At 35.8% G+C, this 16,728-nt stretch overlaps 1 protein-coding gene across 4 annotated transcripts in view; it reads left to right on the forward strand.

Moving 5' to 3' along the window:
• Positions 1–16,728, forward strand: part of LOC145666659 (uncharacterized) — a 79,151-nt gene that overhangs the window by 41,256 nt on the left and 21,167 nt on the right. For all 4 annotated transcript variants that reach the window (XM_081734119.1, XM_081734116.1, XM_081734117.1 and 1 more), the window contains 2 exons: positions 7,272–7,592; positions 13,593–13,700. In XM_081734119.1, the coding sequence (XP_081590245.1) occupies positions 7,272–7,592; positions 13,593–13,700 (429 nt within the window). The remainder of the gene's footprint in view (positions 1–7,271; positions 7,593–13,592; positions 13,701–16,728) is intronic.

The following is a 16,728-nucleotide window of genomic DNA, read 5'->3' on the forward strand; positions in this document are numbered from 1 at the left end:
TTTTATTAAAATGGATTTACTTTGTGATGCACTGTTTAAACGCCAGAATAGATTGAAGATTCTGCAAGAACGCATTGTAGGCTATGGGCCGCTAGCCTTCTGCCTTTCTCATGTAATCTTGAGAATGGGGCAGTCATAATCGCTTTCCCTTCACCCTCAGCAGACGAAAACCATCAGCAATACACAAATTTAACACGATGCAACGTAAGTGGACGAATGCTGACGAAAGGCTAGCCTTTCGGGTGTTTGGAGAAACAAAAGCGACAGGACGCGGTCTTGTAAGAAAGCATAAAACAGACAGACTATGAAAAATTTAGGAGCTCCCATTCAGTAACAAGTTCTAACAAAGAAAAAAAAAAGAGAGAGAATAAAAATCTTATTATGATTAGCACTAATACATCAGGGACCTTATTGCGTACTGGTTTGCGTTATCGCAGCGTAAAATTTGCATTTTCGTTGGCGATATGACATAGCAGTTATAATTGCTTGTTGTACATTTTCCGTTACGACCCGTAAGTTTTGCGAAGATCGATACTGAATGAGGCCTTAGACGACGTATAGTTTCCTTTTTTCTACTTTCAATCTAAAAATAGCTTTTTCTGTAAAAAGCATCAATTGAGTGTGAGCTGCTGCACTACTGTTATCCATTAGTTTGCTGATATGTGTTGTTGTGGGTGAAGTGCTTCAGTTTGTGTCTATGATTTGGGAAATTTAAAATTAAGATAGCCCTATATCCGTTTTTATTTGTTTCTTTGAAACAGTAATACAGTGTATGTGTGGTATGCAAGTATCTCATATGTAACGAAACCGTATATGTAAGGGAAATATGAAGCAGAACCACTCTTATACTTTTTCTTGCATTGTATGAAAAATATATGGCATGAATTAGCATTTTTTTCAAGCATTACAGCCAGGTCCGTAGTCAGAACTCTAAGACGTAAACGTTTAAATAAGGGCAGGATAGTTTTTTTTTTTTTTTTTTTTTTTTTGGGGGGGGGAAGGGTTCAACTCGAATTCACTTTACACTCATATATACATACATCAAATAATTGCAAGTTTCAGGGGACTGGGTTCCTCCGAGCCACACTCTAGCTAATTTCAGCCTACCCATGTCAAAACTTCACACTACGTTACTGTTAATAAGTTACCTGTAAGGCTATTTGATATTATCTTTTATCAATATGTTACAATAATCTCTCTTACTGATAAACAAAGAATAAAATAAAATAATTAAAATTTTTACAGACTATACTTACAACGCTTTCACAATATTCCTTAATAAATATTTAAAATGCCGATGGTTTTTAATATTTCTGAAGATAAACGAATCCCAGTGGTACTATTCAGCCAGTTCACTAGAACCGGTTGTTAAAACATTTCGAGTTCGCAGAACCGTTTGTTGTACCCAGACATAACAGTAAATTTTACGCAGTTATACCCAGGAACAGTAAATTTTAATTTAACTATTTTTTTTTTTTTTTTGTTTGTTTGTTTTTAGAAATTCTTCCAGCTACAAAGTTAAACATGATTTCTGAGAACAAAGTATAAACGTTTATTTCTTAATCTTAAATGGTCAGGTATAGAGAATGAGAATTGGGATCACAAGAGCGTAGTAGCGATGGTTATTTATATTTGAAACATATATTATATATCATTATCAACAATTGTAGATCCATTGCTGGATTAAGGTCTTTCCAATACTTTTTGACAACCATCTATCTTGGATAATTCGTTTCCAAGATATTGGCAGTGGTACCTAATTGCGTCACAGACCTTGTATTAGGATTCTGTGTAGGTCTCTACTTGTCACTTGCGATATCCAGTAAAAAAAAAAAAAAAAAGTCTAGTATGGTTGTTTCCCAAGAGAGTTATATCTATCTATCTACTCTCTCTTTCTCGCTATCTATATCTATCTATATATATATATATGCATGTAAAATCTTACTGAAATTCCATGATGACTGTAGTATTATTTATTACACGAAAAGTTATAATTTTTCTATTGTAACAAATTCGTAATATTTCTTTCATCATTTTTGTAGCTAAGAACAGAATGCACGACGATCTGTCTCAGGTCTCTTGTTCAAAATTATGATTGTACGTACAATCGTGTGATACATCTTACTGTTACAAAATTTTTAAGTATCCCAAGATGGAATGCCAAGGGACACACTTCTGATATTGGTTGTTGATTGTTCTGTCAAAATCCAAAGCAGATTTTTGAATGCCGACAGAAGTGACCTTGAAGAAATTACGGTTCGAAAATAAATTGCACGCTTTAAAGAATACGATTTTGTGCTTTCCAACTTACTAAGGTCGTGGAGACCAATAGGCTTCGATGAAGAGTGCTTCAATGTTGATGCAATATAACAACACGTCAATAGGCTAAGGCAGGGCACAAAATTTCAAAGTCAGACGCACTCGCCAATCCAAAAATGATGGTCGCCAGTATCTCTCACGTACAAATTGTGAAAAGTCCCTCCCCCCCCTCGTCCCTCCAATTGACGGCTTTTGGATTGACAAAGAAAGAGATTTCATCAAGACATAAAATTTCGAAACCAGACAATTAGATTCAGGATAATCAATTTTGAATTGAACAATTCATATACATGTTAATACTTTAGGACTTCATGTTTGTGTAACTCTCTCTCTCTCTCTCTCTCTCTCTCTCTCTCTCTCTCTCTCTCTCTCTCTCTCTCTTTCTCTCTCTGTACTGACGTACCAGTTGTCGATTGTGGTTTTCGGATCAAAGTTCTTAATTGAAGGGCCATTGGTGGAAATTATCAGCAAATCATCCAGTGTGTCAGTCCTCAGTGTATTTCTGTAGGCAGCCTTAACTCTGTTGAGGTTACTGAATCCTCTCTCACACGAAGCATCACTCAAAGGTAAAACTGTACAAAATATGACAATTGGAAGCAAATTGGGAATCTTGTAATGAAGTTTTTGGTTGAGGGTGGGAAAGGAGGGACGAATTACAACATTGTGAAGATTTCACTTTCCATGTCTATTGTGAAGACTTTACATTCCGTGTTTCTCTCAGTTAGTGAAGGATCAAATCTGCCTAACAGATTTAAATAAATATATAAATAAATAAATAAAATAAAATGGGATATAACGTGAAACCACGCCAAACAAGATGTGTTCTTCATTCGCAATACTAAGCTTATCCATAAAATAAAATAAAACAATACATTTAACACGTTAGATCTGATAAACGGAAGAATCACGCTTTCCGAAATTGATCGATCTTAATGTACGATTTAGGGTGATATAACATTAGAACATTGAAATTTTTCACATTAAAAATTTATTTACCATATATCTGTCTCCATTAAGCGATAATATTCTAGTATGTTCTAATCATAAAATAAAATAAACTTATCGCTATTATTAATTTGTATGGATAAAAAAAAAACTTTCAACACAAAATTATAATTTGATCTATTTATTAGTTTCGAATTTGAACAGTTACATATTTTCCCCATTGACTTTATATTTTATTTATTGTAAGATATTATTTAAACAAAGCAAAGAAATTAAAGAACATATATATTTGCAATAGATCCTCTACCTCCTCCTGTCAATGAGACTTTAAAAAATGAAATTTTATATTTTGCTCTTTGCTTAATCGCACATCCAAAATATTTCAGAATCGATTTAACATTTTATATTAAAAGTTTAAGATCTCATATCATTTCCATATATTAAATACATTGCGTTAAAAAAAAAAGGAAATAAGAATTCAAATGTTCTTTCATTTAATTTTTAACAGTCTAAAATGTCTCAGGAAATCCAAAAATATGAAATAATGTTTGAGTTTAGACAAGTACATTGTATCGTCTGTTCCTAAAACAACAAAATTAGATTATCACAGCTGATTTGGGTATTCAATAGGTCAATTAGGTCGTCTTATTTTTTTTATCAAAAAAATTATATGTATAGACTGCGCGGAAGAAACAGTATAAATAAAAAAAACACAGGTTTTCAGGAGGCGATTTTTTATTTTACCAAGGATAAATATGAATCACTTACACTAACAGTACCAAGACGTGATTATTCAACTCACGTTTAGAATTGACTTATACCAAGTTAACTGGAGGTGCATGACACATAGATCTCCAATTTTCACTTACTCATTTTGGCCAATTTCTGACTTATACTATTTCTTCCGCGCAATCTATATATGTACTTCAACATAGATATTTTATTCTTGTTTCACAAATTTTCAATCATTTGTCCCTTTGGAATGATAATCGGCCAAACAAGTGATGAAAATTACGCCAGTAAATGATAAAATACGTAGTTTCTTAAATGAGAACCAACATTAGACCAATGAATGCCCATACATGACTAAAATTTACAACTTTACACAAATAAGAATACATGACACAACGTACAAGTATTCTACAATCAATAAGACTTACTGATGTGTATATATCTTTTTATATATGGGTGGCATCGTAGATTATTACATCACAATAAAATATTCAATGAAATTAACAAAATACTGGTGGAAAAGGGTCAGGTGATCTGGAAATGATTTACGGTCAATCGCTTGATTTTCGTACTTTTTTCTTTTCTCCCATAAAATACAATGTAACAAAAATGACCTGAAACAAGAAATACGCAAAAACAAAAATATGGGACAAGCGCTCTCGAAATACATAATGTTAGAGGCGCAAATCGCAAGTTTTGCTTCAACGCTGATAAAATCTTAGGGATAAAATCAGCTGGAGCAATTTATAGTCGGATAAAATAATTTGGTGACCACAGAAAGAAAAAACGAAACAACGAGGGTTTACTTATACAGAACGAAAATATATGGGGGAGACCTTCTACAGTAGAATCAAACTATGCTCATTTCTTTCTAATCATCATTACTTATACAAATTAAGTATATGGATACGATAAATCTTTCTGTAATATGTTCAGTAATATGTAATATATATCACAAAAATAGCACCACTTGAGAAAACTGTTATATTTTTAATACTAGCACTATTTTACACACCTCTTTTATCACACACCGTTCAAATGATTTTCTAACAGTGACCTAATGTTTATGTATTGCTACTGTAGTACACATATGAACATTAAACAAAAATACTAAACTTTATTCATTACGTAATCTTACAATCCAGAAATTTAATTCAATGCGTATTACTGACCATCACACTATTTGAATAACCACTATCGGTAAACTGTGTGGAAGTTATTGAAAGTAAATTTCAAAAATCTCTTATACCACAATATTTATGACACTTCAGTATTTTATGACAGGCAGCTCTTAATGCTGAAAGCCGACGGGGCTTACTGTTCACAAATGTTTCACATAATGTAATTTCCAATTCGTGCCAGATTAGAATCAGTTCCTCAATAAGTTGTGTTTTAGACTGATATGTCTTCCCATGTAGTTTTCGTGACCCAATACGCTATAGATTCTCAATGAGATTCATATCTGGAGAATTTGATGACCACCATAATCTTTGGATATTTATGCTTGAAAACCAGTCCACTACACTCCGTGCCCTGTGACTCGCGTATTGTCATCTTGGAAAATAAATATAAAAAAAACTCACATTTGGACATGAAAAATAGTCAGGAGCTGTTCGTAGTAACTTTCGATTCATAATATCAATGTAATATGTCACATTCACTTATTTACTGCAAATTTCAATTCGTCCTACTCCCTTTGAGTTAAAGCATCCCCACAATATGAAACTTTGAGTAAATTCACTTGTTTTGGAAACACAGTCTGCGTTCAGACTCTAACAGAAACATACTCACCTCATTTTAAAACAAAAGGTAGGAAAAATGTTGGTGTTGTCAACTTTAAAATTATTTCTACATAAGAAATAAAATCTTACGTTCAAAGCTATTCGTCAATTACTGTGTAAAAATGTATTTATTAAAGGAATTTAGCATCTAGTTTCCAGTGGCGGTATGTTTTAATCATTGAAAAACCAGAGACTGCATGCCTTCATTACTGAAAAACTAGAGACGGTATGGCATACCACCGCATACAGTCTCACTTCGACCACTGTTTATAACATGCATGTGGCTGCAGTTTATCAATAGTTATCAATAGACGGAAGTGCAAAGAGATTGTAAATTGTTCAACGTAAAACATGGAAGCATGGAAATACTCAGTGGTTAGCTATACTCACAAGAGCTTAGTTAATTTGGAATCAGAACCAGCTTTAAAGAATGCATTAATGAACAAAGGTAGCTTCTATATCTGTAAACATGTCAATGAACAACAAATATTTCAATGTCATATAGATTTCAGTGGCAAATTATACAGCAGCAGTTCGTGATCGGTTGTAGATAGAAAAATGGGAGGGCGAGAAAAAATATTGGGATGACGATCGCCCCTCTTCGCCTTTTGTATCGCCGCCACTGATTCTCAAGGGCCATTATTTTCTTTCTTAGATAAATGTAAAAATAAAATGATTTAGGAGTTACAATGACTGTATAATTCAAAAGTCGGTTTATCGGAAGGTTGAGATACTTATCCGAAATTTACCATCGACGTCAATAGGTGTGTTGCCTTGCTAAAGGGCTTAGGGTTAGCATCAAACTACAACTGACGAAACATGGATCCCATACTTTAATTCGAAAATGCAAAAGTCAGTCTGAAGGGTAGTCCAAGACGAAATGAGGACCTCCACTTAAATAGTTCTGTTTCTTCTGCTGATGAATATATTATTCTGAGATTATGATGATAATCTTGGTAGATTCTATACTTAAGCGAACCGAAATTAACACAAAATATTTTAATCTACATATTATTCTGTTCATTGCTTATCAAAAAGCAATCTGAAAAGCTTCATAGCTGACCATTGCTGCAAAATGATGATACAAGATCATATTGTACTCACGAATGAAAGATGTTTTCTAAGAACTTCATATGAAATAACTCTAACATCCATTTTACTTCCATGATCTACTTTTCAGCGGTTATTATCTCTTTCCATAACTGATGAAAGCTCTGTGCGTACAGTTTCACAACTGAATGACATAAAACGTAGTGTACAGCAACGGATAAAAGTTTTATTATTTTTTTAATGTCATAAAAGTTTAGTTTCGTGTTCGGAGAAGTACATACAGTTAAATAGAAGTTGTATCTTGTTCAGAACATTTTAATATAATATAGTTGATAAAATTTGGCAGAATATTGATAACAATTCCTCATAAATTGCATGATTGAATAAAGTTACATTAAATCATACAAAACACTTTAGCATTCATCTTGGAAATTTCATTCCTAGGAGAACTCGCTTGAATCATCCTTACACAGTGCATTTGAGATTCTGGATTTAACTAAAAAGGAATCACTGACAGAAGAAAACATATGTCATCCATCACAGAGTTTTATTATAGTTGATACGTATCCATCTTACAAGGATCTACTTAGAAGTTCTCTCTCAAAAACAACTGAGTTCACGACCATCAATCCTGATAGTAATCCTGTTGTGCTACCAGTCGAAGATAAGAAAAGTATGGAAAAAAATATAGATACTGTAAGCAACATGTTCTGCATGATACTTTCATTTATATTCGGGTGGTCGAAAAGGAGCACAGAAGCGAAGGTAAGTCAACTATGTAGTTAAAAGTTTTATTTGGATCTTTCACTTAAAATCATAATTAAATTTTTCTAATGCATGACAAAATTTAATCTGAAACTGTGGAAGTAGAATTGTCACAATAACTGAATCGATAAATTAGAAAATCGACATCATGTACTTCACTCTACTACGCTAGATGTTGGAAGAATTCCAATCATCGCGGCATGACGCGTCTTCAGGTTGCGGATCGAGGAGGAGGCTTCTAAATACAGAGGCTAGCTGCAAATATATTGAATAAGCAGTCGCGGACAGACGACAAAAGGTGGTCCTCTAGGTTAGGGGTTTGTGGTGAGGTTAGCAATCTCATATTGTTAAGAAAGGTATTTGTTCAGAAACATTCATAGAAGTCTCGGACCAGGAGTGATATCTTGGCATGACCTCAACAATGTAAAATGGACACGAGATTTGGAGCATGGAATCTAAGAAGTTTTTACCTTTAGAGCAGCCTCATTAAAATGCGTAACAAGTGAGTTAGAGAAACATAGAATGAACCTGGTAGGAGTTCAAGAAGTTAGATGGGAAGGAAAGGAACCGAAAATTTTACTTTTTTTATAGGAAAGAAAATAAAAATCACTAAACTAGGAGCAGGGGTTTTCGTTCGCAAACTAATAATATCAGCAATTCAACGTCTTGAATTTATTAATGATAGAGTTTCTTTTATTACTTTTAAAGTTCATGGTGTGATATTATTGTTTTAAATGTACATTACCCAACAGAAAATAAGAATGACGCTAGAAAGGTCAATTTTTACGAAGATATAGAACGTGTGTTTGACCAACTCTCGCGATACCATATGAAAATTCTATTAGAGGATTTCACTACTAAAGTAGGAAGAAGATATTTTCAAACCCGTCTGCAAAAGAAAAATAATGACAAACGGCAAAAAATTCGTGAACTTTGCAAAATCCAAAAACCTTATTGTGCAGAGTATAAAATTCCCACATCGCGACATATTTGGATCTCACCACATGAAGAAAGGGGAAAAAATCAAATTGTACGTTTTCGTAGATACAAGAAGACAGTCTAGCATAACCAATGTTCATTTGTTTAGAGGAACTGTCTGTGACATTAACCAATACCTTGTATTAGCAATGATACGAGAGAAGTTATCGTTTAAAAAGGACATCTTCAGCATCTAAAAACGGAGAGGTTTAATTTAAAGAAATTAGAGATGATCAGGCTAGAGGGAATTATCAGATTGAGGTGTCGAATAGATGGACAGTTTTAGAGGACTCGGAATACAGTAGTGTTGAAAATAGTTAAGTTAAAATTAGGGATAGCATTAAATTTTCGGCAAAAGAAAAGTTGAGGCACGCAGAAATACAGAGGACCGCACAGAGGACGATTCGACCAGGGAGCACTAAACTAACAGAGAAGATAAAACAGGGAATACTGTGTTGCTACAAAATCCAAACGATTGAAAATTTCATTGACACCAGGCGGCAAACATTCGAAACGTTTAGAACAAAGAAATGTGATTCTTTGAAAGCTAAAATTATTGAGTTTGAAGATAATAGTAAAACCAAAACCATTCTGAACAGGTGTAAGGGCATCAACCAATTTAAAAAAAGCTATTAATATTGCACTTATATATTAAAGAAAGCAGACAGAGCACCCTCACTAATACGAATTTATTTTGAATAGCTGGAAAGATTTCTTTTACAATTTGCTTAGCACGCAGTCAAAAAATAATGTTCGTGAAGAAAGTAAAATGTACACGGCAGAATCATATGTTCCAGAGCCTAACCAAATAGAAATAGAAATTTAATTTTAACTTGAGGGCAAACATTGTGGAGCGAGATACAGAAACTCATTCTCCTCATCTGGAACAAGGAGAAATTGCCATAAGAATGAAAGGAATGAATTAGTGTGCCGATCCACAAGAAAAGCAACAAAACTATTGTACTAATTATCGAGACATATTTATTTTTGTCAATATCTTATAAAATCTTCTCAAACATCTTTAGCAAGATCAACCCCATGCAGAGATAAAATTATTGAGGATTATCAGTGCAAATTTAAAAGAAATTGATCAATTATGGACCAGATATTTACCATTCGTCAAGTACTCGAAACAAAATGTGAATACAATAGTCCGGTACATCAACTATTTATTGATTTTAGAAAGGGCTACGAGTCGCATAGGAGGGAAACATTGTACAACATTCTTAGTGAATTTGATATACAGTTGTATCTTACTAATAAAATGTTAAACGTAATATAATTATATCCTCAGCTAGTATTAAGAAACTAATAGAAAGTAAGATACTACTTTCAGATTTAACTCCTATTCTTCCTATCTTCTTATTCCCCAAGTGGAATTTGTGGTGTGGGCTTTCTCGAGGTTCTCCCATTTCCTCCCACTTTTTATCATTCCAGCATTTCATTCATTCTCATCATCGCCGTCATCTTTAGCGTGCTCGGCATAATCGTGGGATGCAAAACTTTAAAAAAAATTTTTAAAAATATTTTTTTCTTCTTATTCCAATTTAATAATATGTAATATTTTAGATATTGTTAAACTTAAGAGTTAACAAGTGATGATATGGAGGTAGAAATATTTTTTTCGACCAGCTACACTTTTAATGGGTCTTCCAATGGATCTTTTTCTGAAAGTACTTTTTCTAGGATGAGATATTGTTTTATTGATTTCTAGTTCGTCAGTTTTCGATTCCACTTCATGACTTGCTCTTAGTGATACTTTACCTTCCTCAGTACCCACAATTCTGAATGTTACTTTCGGAATTTCATACAGTAAAACCTGCTGACTGTTCTCGAGATCTTTCATTTTCTCGGCAGGCTTCGAAGTGTTAAGAAATTAATGAGGTCATCGTCACTTTTAGGAATGCGCACGAGTCGAGTCGAGTAGAGATTTAAGCCTGTCTCAACCCGTCTCGAGAAAATGTTGTCTCGATTCGAAAATACGTCTCGAAATTCGAGTCGAGACAAAATATACGAGTTAAAATATACACACACATCAGCCAGAACATTATGACTACCTACCTAATTGTCAGTATGTCCACCTTTGGCACAGAGAACAACGACGACGCGTCTTGGCATGGACGCAATGATCCTTAATAAGTTGCTGGAGAGAGTTGGCACCACATGTGCACATACAGGTCACTTATTTCCCGTAAACTCCTTGGAGGTGGGCGATGCGCTCTGACGTCAAGTTCAATCATATCCCAAATGTGTTCGATTGGGTTCAGATCCGGTGAGTTGGGGGCAGCACATCACTTGGAACTCGTCCTTCCGTTCCTCGAACCACTCCATCACACTCCTTGCCTTGTGACATTGTGTATTATCTTGTCGAAAAATACCACTATCGTTGGGAAACATGGTCGTCATGAAGGGGTGAACGTAGTCTGCAAGCAATGTGCGATACGCCTCGGCCGTTATGGTGCCTTGCTCGAGCTCTACTAGACATATGGATGCTCATGTGAATGTTCCCCAGAGCATAATTAAGCTGCCGCCAGCTTGTCTCCGTACCACAATACAGGTGTCAAGGAGGTTTTTTTTCCTTTGGAACAGGACGGATTCGCACCCTCCTATCGTCATGATGAGAAGGTATCGGGATTCATCAGACAATGGAACGCTCTGCTACGGCACCAAGGTCCAGTGGCGATGGTCACGTCAGGTGTTCATTTCAGTCGTAGTTGTCGATGTCGTGGTTTTAACATTCGCACATGGATTAGTCGTCGGCTGCGGAGGCCCATCGTTAGGAGTGTTCGTTGCACTGTGTGTTCAGACACACTTGTACTTTGCCCAACATTAAAGTCTGATGTTAGTTCCACCACAGTTCGCTGCCTGTCCTGTTTTACCAGTCTGCCCAGCTTACGACGTCCGACATCTGTAATGAGGTGGTGGACGCCCAACCCCTCGACGTTTGGACGTCGTTTCCTCTTGGTTTCGCCACTTGTTGAAGACAGTCACCACAGCACTCCTCGAACACCCGACAAGTTCTGCAGTTTCCGAAACTCTCGTGCCGAGTCTCCGGGCCATTACAATTTGCTCTCGGTCAAATGCAGATAGATCGCGCGCCTTTCCCATTCTACACACGTCCAACACTTCACTAATTAACTGAATTGAGCTGAAAATTAAATCTTGATCTCGAAAGATTAATTATTAAGTTTATGCATTGTGTACCTTTCTAAAGTAATAAATACTGGAATTGGTTTCTGAGTGTATACTTTCTTCAAAATAATATTAAAAATTCTAAAGATATTTGAGACATTCGAGTCGAGTCGAGATTTTTACGAGATACGAGTCGAGAAATACGTTTGTCTCGACTCGTCTCGAATTTTACAAAGCATATCTCGACTCGAATTCGAGTCGAGTCGAGTTGAGATTCGAGATATGTCTCGACTCGTGCACATCCCTAGTCACTTTGAGTTTAAGGTTTTTCGAGGAAGATATATTCGTCTCTAAATTTGGAGGTGGTTTTTCAAGAAGAATAGTTGCATAATTTGAAACGGATCGTGTCATTGGTATTGAAGAAGCTATTGTAAAGGCAGTGTAACTCAAACACGATTGACACTGTCGAAGTGGAAATCAATAAATAGACGAAGTACTCAGAGAAAAATCCACTAAAACAGACATCAAGGGTGTAGACAGTCGAAAAGTGTATTTCTATCTCCAGTTCAACGCAGCTACAATCCAAATATCCTAACTGAAACTCATGAATTCAGTATATGAAACTTCTGCTGCTTTAAGCGTATAATTTTAATGCTTGAGTTTTTTATATTTTTTTTAAATATTAGACTGATCTATCTGAAATGACTGTTTTAGCACATAGGTTTTATTTGTGTCAGAAACGCATAATTTGTGAACATATTTAATCAAAGTATTCTCTATATGCATCAATACACTTCTCCCATCGGATATGGTGGATGAGGCAGAATCTCAAACTTCAACTCATTCACTTCCTGTAGGACCACACGTGAAACATTTGGGCGAGCACTATCATGGAGGAGAATTATGCCTTTTCTGCTTACCAAAGGTGACTCTGAAGACAATTTTTGACGCACAATATTAACTTGTCGATAATAATACTATGTATTAGTGGTTTTACCCACTCCTAGAAAGTTTTAATGGATAACGCCTCTTTGATTCTACCCAACTGGCACCATTAACTTACTTGGGTGTAGGCTTATTTTGGGCTTATCCTTTTGCTTTTGGGCTTCAGTCAGCCATTGTGCTGAACATCTACAATTATCATAGAGTATCCACTTTCCACCACATGTGGCTCATTATGTAATGCTATATCTCCTGACAAGCAACGTACAGAACAAGACAGGATCAGATCCGACTCAAACTTCGCCCGGAGGACACAGAATACGAAAGAAGAAAAAATGCCAAATTGGAGCTGCCCCCATCCAGAAACACCGGAGATATGCTCCGCAGCATAACGCACCACACGATAATATGAATGTGCAAGTATGAATTCATAAAGCATAAGAAGACGTATAACGTTGGTTTCCATGTCTATGTGTAGTTTAAAATTTCTTCAATATTTCTGGCCTAATCTGAAAACTAAGTTAAGTACAGTATATGATTAGATGTAGCAAAAAATAAGAAATGAAATATATAACAACTTATATTAAACTTTAAGATATACAAGATAATTTATCAAGAAACCAACATTCCATATGGAAAGACCTAATATAACGAAGTGGTACGGTATGCTACTTTGCATATTTGGGTTTTCCATATAAGTACACAATAACACAATCGTAAAATAAATAAGTTTTCTGTAAAATATTTTTTTTTTTTTTTTTTTGTATCTGATTACTTTTGGCTCTCCGTTTCACAAATTTCAATCTTTTCATATTTGCTTGAGTCTTCTTGTAGTAATATTATGTTACTTAATCATTTGTGAAAAGCCACGTAAAACATTTCTTTCTTACAAACTACTTTTAGATATGTTAAACTCAATCGTTAAATATTATTTTGTGCATTTTTCAGAAAGTTTGTTCTGAATTAGTCACAACGCTAGTAAGAAGCCTCAGTGACCTTGCAGATGCAAATTATCCTGAAACACAAAAGGTGGTGTCTCAGACACACAACACAATGGTAAGTGTTTGTACGCAGCTATTTAATTCAATTGAAAATTTAACAGAGTAAATTTGACATTTAATTGACGATTAGGAATATATTTGCCAACCATTTTAAAACTCGATAACTATACATAATTCTAGTGATATTCTTGAATCTCTACATCGTTTAAGACAGATATAATATATAACTACGAGGCGCATCCAGAAAGTAAGTTTCCCACGCGTCCCATAGCTAGGAAACCGTATATTGCGCGAAGCGACTGCGTGTACGTGAGAGAGTAAGGTCCTAACATGGCGCATGCGTCAGCAGAACTTCACTAATTCTCTGAGTAGCGTCGTGGGAGTGATTGAAGATTGGCGTTCCTATTCCAGCTCTCGCCGCGTGTGAAGAGCGAGAAGTGATAAAGTTTTTGAATGCACAGGGCATAACATCGATTGAAATCCATCGTCAGCTGTATCGTTGCAAAAATGTCAATGCTGACCCTGTGCGCCTTGCTTTGTGCTCTAGAGTCAGTTGTTTCAACACAAAACTTCTTGATCGACAGGCACTCCGTGACAATGGTGTGCAATAAGAAGCGGAAAATTTGCAGGAACTGCTTGCTCATGCCGATAGGCCTATGGACCTGGCACAGCTAACGATGGATTTGAATTGGTGCTATGCCCTGTGCATTCAAAAACTTTATTACTGCTCGCACTTCACACGCGGCGGGAGCTGGAATAGGAATGTCCATCTTCAACCACTGCCACGACGCTACTGAGAGCACTAGGTAAGTTCCGCTAGTGCATGTGCCATGCTAGGACCTTACTCTCCACGTACACGTAGTCGCTTCGCACAACACACCGTTTCCTAGCTATGGGATATGTGTGGGAAACTTACTTTCTGGATGCGCCTCGTATTTTAACTCTAATTTGAACCAGGAATCTAATCTAATATAAATAAAATAAAGAGTTTGTTTGTCTCTCTGTCTGTGCGCGGCCTGGGGACTAGACGGGTGGACCGAGAGTTACCAAATTGTGGTCAGAGATACCTTGGTCCAGGCCCCAGATTAAGACGAAGCTTTTTTTTTAAAAAAAAAAAAAATTCGAACCAGGGGAGCGTTTACCGAGACCGGCCTGGGGACCAGACAAGTTGACCGAGAGTTACCAAATTTTGGTCTCTGATACCTTGCTCCAGGCCCCAGACCAAGGCGAAGCGTTTTTGTCAAAATTCGAACCAGGGAGGGTCTCAGGGGAGCATTTACTGGAACAAGTAAAAGTAGTAAAAAAAATACCGATATTAGTGTCGAATTCATAGTTTTCGTGGTCGCTGAGATCAATGGTGAAACTCCAGTCGTATTAACTTCCAAATTCACCCTATTCGGTTGCGGGCTGAGGGTCACCGGTGGGGGGGAAGGATACCGAGACATGTAAAAGTAATCCAAAATGATCGATATTAGTGTCAAATTCATAGTTTTCACGGTCGCTGAGATCAATGGTGACACTTCCATTAGCGATGACTTGCAAATTCAGCTACCATTGTATGCGGGCCGGGGGTCGGCGGGGGGAGGATACCAAGACATTTAAAAATAGCCCAAAATGACCGATATTAGTGTCAAATACATAGTTTTCGTGGTCACTGAAATGAATAGTGACACTTCCCCAGGCGTTCACTTCCAAAGACAACCCCCATGCGAAGAATGGGTATATTCAGCTAGTTATGAATAAAAGTCATTATTGTCAGTAACAGAATACTATTCAGTTCAATTTCCCTAGCTTCTTCGAAAACAAATATTCTCATAATTTCATACAGAATTTGAAAAATACTCAATAGATCTTCTAACGAAGGGAAATGTTTAATGTGCTTTTTAGAAACCAGACCGAAGAAAAAAACCTATATTATGAAAAATATTAATGTTGGAATGTCAAAACAGATTTTCAATACACTGTTTGATAACACTTACTATATATATATAGTAAGTGTTATAGGGTGTTTCAAAACAACACTGACAACGTTTGGGTGGTGATTTCTGACACCAAGATAAGACAAAAAGTATAGACCAACTTGGATACACAAACACTTCCTTTCGGAGTTATAGGCTGCCGAAAACATGAAAAAAAAAAAAACGAACGTTAAAGGTCCATAGCTCCAATACTATGGGATCTTAGAAACTAGTATGTGTCCTATTCAAATACCCATGTTTCAGAATCCTGCGGTACTTCCGCAACAATTTTTATAAGGATAGTTAGTGAGTACTTCAAGTTATATACCCATAGCCAAACTGCCTGTATAAAAATTGTTAAGTACCTAATTATTCTGAAACATGTATTTTTGGGTAGCGCACATATTAGTTCCTAATTAAAGTCTTGACCTGACTACGATGGGTCCAGCAGTTTTGGAGCTATGGACCTTTAAAGTTCATTTTTTCATGTTTTCGGCAGCCTATATCTCCGAAATTAAGTGTTTGTGCACCCAGGTTGGTCTATACTTTTTGCGATGTCTTGGTGTCCCAAATGATGTCGGTGTTGTTTTGAAACACCCTGTATATCTTAATTGCAATCATTTGTTCGATAAAATTCAAAATATAAGAAACTTCAGGAACAAGAACTTTTGTTATGCTGCAATAAATGTCTTTTAAATGAAGGCAAAAATTAAATGTAGAGGGTGAGATTGAAAACTCATAAAAGGCAATAGAAAGAGCTAGGAAAGAAATCACGGAGAAAAAAGACAAACAAGAAGTGATCGAAGTGAGGCGGTATGCAGTGGTATGCCATACTGTCTCTGGTTTTTTAGTGATGAAGGCATACCGCCCCTGGTTTTTCAATTATCAAAACATACTGTCACTAGAAATACCTTTAATAAATCCATTTTTATACACAGTAACTGACGAACAGCTTAGCGCGTGAAAAAATTTTATTTCTTATGTAGAAATAATTTCTAAGTTGACAATATCGACATTTTTATCCTTTTCCTACCTTTGTTTTTAAAAGCTGTCTTCAAAGAAGCCCATCTAGTTTACGTTTTGATGTGCCATATTGAATTGTTTTTTTCGTATGTATGTGTGTGT

This window comes from Thermobia domestica, chromosome 12, assembly GCF_964235325.1.
Source record: "Thermobia domestica chromosome 12, izTheDome1.hap1.1, whole genome shotgun sequence".
Taxonomy (NCBI): Eukaryota; Metazoa; Arthropoda; class Insecta; order Zygentoma; family Lepismatidae; genus Thermobia; species Thermobia domestica.